General features: G+C 42.2%; 1 protein-coding gene across 1 annotated transcript; it reads left to right on the top strand.

Annotated features, from left to right (window-relative positions):
- Nucleotides 1-1,710: 1,710 nt before the first annotated feature.
- On the top strand, nt 1,711-1,866 carry LOC128107847 (60S ribosomal protein L39-like). Its single transcript, XM_052734214.1, has one exon. It carries the CDS (start codon nt 1,711-1,713, stop codon nt 1,864-1,866), a length of 156 nt encoding a protein of 51 aa, XP_052590174.1.
- Nucleotides 1,867-7,705: the final 5,839 nt, after the last annotated feature.

Here is a 7,705-nt window from a genome sequence, read left to right on the forward strand (position 1 = left end):
AGAATTCATGTCTGGTACTGTTAACTGGGCCAAAAAGAAAAAGAAAAATTGTGACTGACTAGGTTACTGGTCTTAAGGGAGAACCCAATACCATTATTCTGCTAAATGGACATAGTAATGAACTGCCTCTCTCAACGCTCATCAAAGATACTTTTTATAGCCAAAGGCAGCTAATATAGACTCACACAACTGTCCAATGTGCAGAGAATAAGAGATGATGAAGTACTCAGATCAGAATGGGACAGCTATATCACATCCCTGCTTCCAAGGCGCAGGGACCATGGAAGAGAGCATGGAAAGATGTTAAGAACCAGGGGTGGTTGATAACGACAATGAAGCTGTTTTCCAGACACCAGGCAGATGTATATTGAGTTCATAGTGATTGTGACTGCACCACTAAGACATGCAAAGGACCAAGCCAGCAAAAACCCCATCATGAACGGCAAAGGAGTCCAGGAAGTTCCTTCCCTATCTGGGGAGCTATTGGTTGTTGGTGTCTACTGGAGGATGGATAATCAGTTTTCTTATGGCTATAGCCTCTGAGATGCTGTCCATTCTCCAATGTATGGTCCTAGACCTATACACATATAAACAACACTAAGTTAATTCAATGGCTTTAAAAGTAATGAGCACATGAAATAGGGAGGGAAAGGTGATGGTAGGAATGAGGAGGAACTGAAAAGGAAAGGTGGATTTGATCAAAATGCTTTCTATGCATTATGAAATTAACAAAAATTGAAAAACAGTAGTAACTGTTAAGGGGTGAGAAAGAAAGGTCTTTCAAATAAAAGACGACTTTAGGAAACACATTGATACAACTGGTTTAAGGGAGATTCATGCAAAGCCCTAGCTATGATGAGATTGGGAAAGGACATATGATGGAAGATGGAAGGCAAGTGGGAGAGCCCATGTGAGTTTCACAGCATCTGCAGCAACACAGGGAACAGGCAAGGGCAAGAGGTACTCAGGAGAGCAGTGCATGACTAGGGTATAAAGTACATATGCATCTTAGCTGGGGTGGTAGGCTATGGTTAGAACAAATGAATCCAATATTACTCCCCAAATAATTTCATGGTTTAATTTTAATATTTAATATAGTTAAGATTTCCAACATTTTATGAAATTGGAATCACTCATGCATAGAGTGAAACATTTCCATGACATCACCTTCCTTCTGTGACTACAGTGATGGAAAGACCATGTGTGCAGTCCCAGTGGTGAGAGAGTTCCACAGTGGCTATGGAAACTAGCAAGGAAGGACTGCAGGGCCCTGAGTAAAGGCAATCAGATCTATGCGCCAGCCCTAGCTCTGTCCATTGCTAGCTAGGTAACCCTGACTTAGCCTCAGCCTCAGGATCCCTCTAGGTAAGCTTGAACAATACCCAGTGTATAGAGTTCCATGTAGGTATCAAAGGTAATGTGTAGCTCCATGCCTTTGTACACAGTAAGCACTCAATAAATGCTAAGCATTTTAGTAGTATGTAATATAGTCAATGAAACCCAATCACAGATTCTATCAGAAACATTACTTTAATACAACTTTTAAATTTTGTAATATAATTTTTCATTGTTTCTGGTGTATGAAGCATAAATACTTCAGGGATTGTATTTGCCTGCCCCCTAGTGGTAGGATGTGTCCTATTCAGCATAGGGTGGGAGAATCTAAATGGCTCATTTAATGATTAGAAATGGAAAGCCTGGCTTCTCACCATGTCTTCTCACAAGACTTTCAGAACCAAGCGATTCCTGGCCAAGAAACAAAAGTCAAATCGTCCTATTCCTCAGTGTATTCGTATGAAAACTGGTAACAAAATAAGGTACAACTCCAAGAGAAGACACTGGAGGAGAACAAAGCTGGGTCTGTAAGGATTCACACAATGGCAAGACAGAGTTTATATGGAATTGTGGGTCATGAAGCAATCCTACCACACGGAGTTCAACATTTTAACCTGAAGGCTTAGTCATGTTTTAAGTTGGTGGAGTAGTCTGTCCAGTAATAAAATGTAGAACCTCCCCCCAAAAAAAGGAAGAAAGGAAGGAAGGAAGGAAGGAAGGAAGGAAGGAAGGAAAAAAGAAAGAAAGAAAGAAAGAAAGAAGAAAGAAAGAAAGAAAGAAAGAAAGAAAGAAAGAAAGAAAGAAGGAAGGAAGGAAGGAAGGAAGGAAGGAAGGAAGGAAGGAAGGAAGGAAAGAAAAAAGAAAAAAGAAAGAAAGGAAAAATGGAAAGCCTGGAGAGATAAAGTGAAGGTCATAGCATCTAAAGGGCAGGCCTGGAGCCCCTGTCTCAGAATCCTCCCTTCTTCATGTTTTTCCCCCAAATAGCACAAGGATATATGGAGAATAAAATTGAAACATAATCTTTACTGGATAGAAAATCGTGTCTTCTTGCATTTCACCTCTTTTCAACAGTGAGGCCATTATCTCTTTGCCATGGAGAGCTGTAAATGACCAGAGCTTCCTAGTGCTTGGCAGAGCCAGGAAAATACTGATGCTGAGATGCAAAGGTAAGCCTGTGTTCAGAGGGAGCTAAACTCTACTAGCAGAGAGCCAAGTTGACACTTACTGATGGGGGCTAGAGACGAGGCTCAGTGGTTAAGAACACTTCCTGCTCTTCCATAAGACCCAAGTCTGAATCCCAGCACCCACATCAGGCGGCTCGCAACTGCCTGGAATATAACTCAACCTCCAGCCTTCAGGGGCACACATGTACTATACAGTCAACACAGATACACAAACATGCATAGAAATAAATAAATATTTTTAGAGAGAAAGGAAGGAAGGAAGGAAGGAAGGAGAGACAGAAGGAAGCCCTGATTCAAGTGTCAAATGCACACACGCATGCACACAGGCACACACACACACACACACACACACACACACACACACACGCACACACGCACACAGGGCACTGGGGATGGACTACAGAAAGGTGAGCTAATTTGAACACACTAGGTTCCTTACTTTCTCAGAGGTCTTTAATCTCCAGAGATTAGAGTTTATCAGTAAAAACCTGATTAGAAAATGTGTTATTTGTAAGAAAATTATGATAATAAAACTGGACTTAAGTAACTAATGGCAAAATTTTAAGGAACAGGAGAGTTTTGTACACTGCTACTATACTTTGGGTGTTGAATGTTAGCACAAAGGCTCATGTGTTGAAGACCTGGTACCCAGGGTAGTGCTGTTGGGAGTATGAAGTCAAGAGGCAGAGCCTAGTGGGAGGGTTTACATCACTGGGGACATGTCTTAGAAGGAGACAGCAGGCCATGGGCAGAAGCAGCAAGGGGAGGGGAGTAAAGAAGGAAGAGAAATGCTGGTCAAAGCCGTCATGACTCACCACAGTGTGGTGATTACAGTAAATACTACTCATTTGTTTAGAAAAATTTTAATGTGTTAACCAGAAAACAGTAGGTCTTGGAGATGAATTTATTAATGAACCTGATTTAACCATGCTGCATTGGACATGGGCAGCAAAGCATTACATTGCACTATGTGTATATATACAAGTATAATCTCAAAAAAATAAAAATAGTAATAATAAACATATAATGGTTAAAAATAGTTTGGAAAAACTAAAGCAGCTAGCACACATTCTGTATCATTTACCATGGGTTGTTCAACCAAAACTTCAGTCACTGTTCAAAACCACTGCCTGAGCTATATTCTAATGACTTTTTTAAAGGAAGAGAAATCTTTGTTAGGCTGCTCCTCATGCTAGAAACAGATCATGTAAATAACTCCAGGTAAAGGAAACCAGTCAGCTCTAATGCTGCTGGGGGTAGCACACTGGTAGCAAATGGATCAAAAGCTATTATAGGATGGACCCTTCCATGGATGTCGGCTAAACCTCTGACTGAGGGAACTCTTGGTGCATTAGTTTACTTTAGGGACATTACCACTAGCTTTTCTTCCTAGGTGAATTACTGTGATTTCCATGAAGCTTTAGGTTCATGGCCCTTTCTAAAGCAGCAATGATGATGTGGCCATAAGATTTTGTAACTTCCTCCAGGCTAGAGAGATAGCTCAGCAGTTAAGAGCACTAGCTACTCTTACAGAGGACCAAGGTTTGATTCCCAGCATAGACCATCTGTAACTCCAGTCTCAGGGACTCTCATGCCCTCTTCTGGCCTCCTCGGGCATTGCATGCACATGATGCACAAACACATACATGCAGGCAAAACACCCAGACATATAACCTTTTTAAAAGATCCTGTAATTATTTAAAATATCTTAATAATAGTCAGACATTTCTTTCTATCCCATTTTCCATCTATTTCTTATCTCAAGATAACAGAGTGACTATGGGCACTTGGGGGACCTGGCTAATGAAGATTTGCTCTTTTTGAAATGTCAGACAGCTTTGTAGTGAAATCTGCATACTGTTAGCTTTCTTTGTACAGAAATGACTTCCAGGAACTGCCTCTCCTCCAAGCTGCTCTACCCACAATATCATCTGGTAAAAAGATGAGGGCAGATGCAAATGAAAAAGGAATGTGGTACCCAGCTTTAGAAGAGTTTAACTATAGGAGAAAACAAAGACTCAACATGAACAAAACCATAAGCAAGACAATGGGGAAATTCTCACAGCCTCCCAGTGAAGTAAAAGCAAGTGCAGAGATACTTTCCCGATATTGTAGCACTTAGACATTTGCAGGGCATAACCCAAGTGTGTGAAACTGAAAGAAACATATCAAGCATCAATATTTTGTTCAGCCATGCTAAAAGGAAAAGCTAAATTACCTGTTGTCTCTTGTAATGTGCTGCATCACCAGAGCTGGAAAAAGGAATGATGAAAGGGTTTGAAGCCAAAGTATGGGGACAACTACCCTACAGACGTGTCAGAATGTTCTCCCTGGCTTTAATGCTGGCACAGTTCCACAGCATTTTTAAATGTGTAATTTATTGAGGTTTGAGGCCTTACCCTCTATGAGGAGGAGATGGGGGTGGGGTGGGGGAAGCAAGAGAAGATGAGGGATAGGAGACAGGGGTTGGTATGTAAAGTGAAAATTTTTTTAAATAAAAAATTATAAAATAAAAAAAGAAATATATCTTCCTAAGTTTATATTCTCTTTTTAAGAAGCCAATGAATTTCTGCAAGCATCAGGCTCTGTCAGTCTGCTTCTGCCTGTCTGCTTTCCTACTGGAGGTCTTCAAGGCAAGTAGATGCTTCACTCCACTTTGTACACTCTTCCCTTCTCTCCCTTGGCACGACATTCCCACAGAAATGTAGAGTCCTCATTAAATCTCATGAAGGTATCTGCTTAGACATCACTGCAACTCAGGAATCCTTCCAAGAAAATTCCTGTGTAGACTGGAATCTCGTACTCCACAGCACTAACCCGACATTGTGTGGGTCTCCCTGACCACAGTCTATGCTGCATTAGGACACTTCGGTTTGTCTGCATCATTGAGAGCAAGGTCTGGCACATAGTGGGTCTTCAATACTCATAGGTTAAATTAAAAAAAAAAATCCCCTGTAATGGACGTTTTGCTTTGCCTGGTTTCACTACCCATGGTCAACAATGATCCTAAAGCATTAAATGGAAATTTCAAGAAATGAACAATGCCCGGGTTTTAAATTGTTCCCAGGGGCATGATGAAATCTCCCAAGGCCCTGCCCCATCTATCCAGTCTATGAATCATCCCTTTGATATACAGAACACATATGTGCTCATCCATACTATATGGAGTAAGCCATCTTCGTCATGAGGCCAGCTGCCTGAGTAGCATAGTGCCCAGCCCATAAACAGGGCTAAGGGCTCTTAATTATTTCAGACTTCCACTTAGATGTCCAGAGAAAGAATATCGTGTGCCCTACACATATGTAAATACATACCCATATGGAGATGTTTATATATCTAGCTTGTCGTTTGTGCCCAAATGCACTGTAGGGTTAATGATCTGCCTAAGAGGGATTGTCCAGATTTGAGGGGAAGGGAATTCTAATAAGGTTTTTGTTTGTTTGTTTTAAACTTGGGCAATGTTTTAAAGCCAAGATCCACTGTTCTTACAAATATTGCCTCTCCCACAAAGAAAATCAGAAAGAAAAAAAAAATGACTGCAGCCACATCCCACCCACAAAGTACGTGTGCTCATTAGCTGGGAGGGCATTGTGATTCCTGAGACAGCAGCCTCCATCCAATCAAGCAGCTCTCCTGACCATACCACCCAGCCCCGCATGGCTAAAGCAGAACCCCTGAAACTCAGTGCTCACAGCTAGAGGAAGCTGTCGCTGCGTTCCAGATACTGATCATGTAAGTGTTCCCGTTAATCCTTTGGCCAGTGTCCTGTAGGAATCAGCGCTGGGGTGCCTGGGCTTCTAACATGGATGAATTGACCAAACCTGACTTAAAAGTTGCAGGCCCTTGAAAGAGGCAGCGAAGGAGGGAGAGCCCTGAATCTCCTTCCTGTGTTCACACTGCCACCTACTGTTCAAAACGCAGAAAGAAAAAATGGAGGCATTCCCAAAGAAAGGACCTAGAAATGAATTCTATCAGTCCTCTTTCAACAGCTGAATGTTTTACAAACTGGTTTTTTTCTTTCAAAACTGCGATCACCATCCATGACTTCTCAACACTGAATTCACCACCCTCCAGCAACAAGCGGTTCAGGTAGAGAGGTACTACTACTCATTTAATTTAGTTTTACAAGAAAAGTAAGGCACATAGAGGGAAACTAAGTCAGAGAGAGCCTCTAAGTCTCACACGGGGCAACTCAAGACTCCAGTCTTAGTTCCCAGCTTGACGTCATTCTGCATGTGATTTTCCATGAAAAGGTGTGTGGGACACTCAAGGATTTGCGGGACAGAGAGTGTTCCTCGTGGGGGAAAATAATAAAATTGTGGCAAGTCTACTTTGTCTGGTTGCTAGGAGCTTTTCACAAGGAGGCTAGTGTGTCAGAGCTCAAGACTCAGCACCAGGGGTTAGCATAAATAACTAAACACCGAGTCCACACCGTCTAACAGTCCAGTTCACCAACACATGTGAACGTGCCACAGTGCAGTGCCCTAAGTGGAGCCATCAAAGTGCCTCACATTAAAAAGACGCCAGGCATTTAGCCCGTGCCTATAACTCCATCACTGTTGTGGCTTAGGCAAGAGAAGCTGAATTCCAGGCAACCTGAATGACAATGGGGATCCTCTCTTAAAAGGGGGGGGGGGATTATAAGAGGGCAAGTCCACAAAAAGGGATGAAGAGATGTAAGGTACCTGAGATGACTTTGCTGGTTCACTTTACTGTCTGTGTTTTGCTAGAAGCACTTCTTATCTTATGTACATTGGTATTTTGCCTGCTTGTACGTCTGTGTGAGGGTGTCAGATCTTGGAGTTACAGACAGTTGTTAGCTGCCACATGGGTGCTGGGAATCAAACCTGGGTCATCTGGAAGAGCAGTCAGTGCTCTTAACCACTGAGCCATCTCTCCAGCCCCGCTAGAAGCACTTCTAAGTTCCCATTTTTAATAACGCATTTCGGTTGTTTGGGGAAGGGGAAAAAAGCATATAGCTTCCAATATGCACATTTAATGTATTAACTGAAACAAACGTTTTCTAAATCTGTGTGTGTGAGAGTGGTAGAGAACTGCATGTGACACTGCACACTCGGGGAGCTCACACACGTGTGGGTCGTCACCGTGCACTTAGTTTGAAACAGGGTCTCTTTTGCTGTTGGCAAACATACACCAAGTTACATGTCTCACAAGCTTCCTGGGAT

Source organism: Peromyscus californicus, unplaced genomic scaffold (assembly GCF_007827085.1).
Source record: "Peromyscus californicus insignis strain IS unplaced genomic scaffold, ASM782708v3 Scaffold_12__1_contigs__length_115047231, whole genome shotgun sequence".
Lineage (NCBI taxonomy): Eukaryota > Metazoa > Chordata > Mammalia > Rodentia > Cricetidae > Peromyscus > Peromyscus californicus.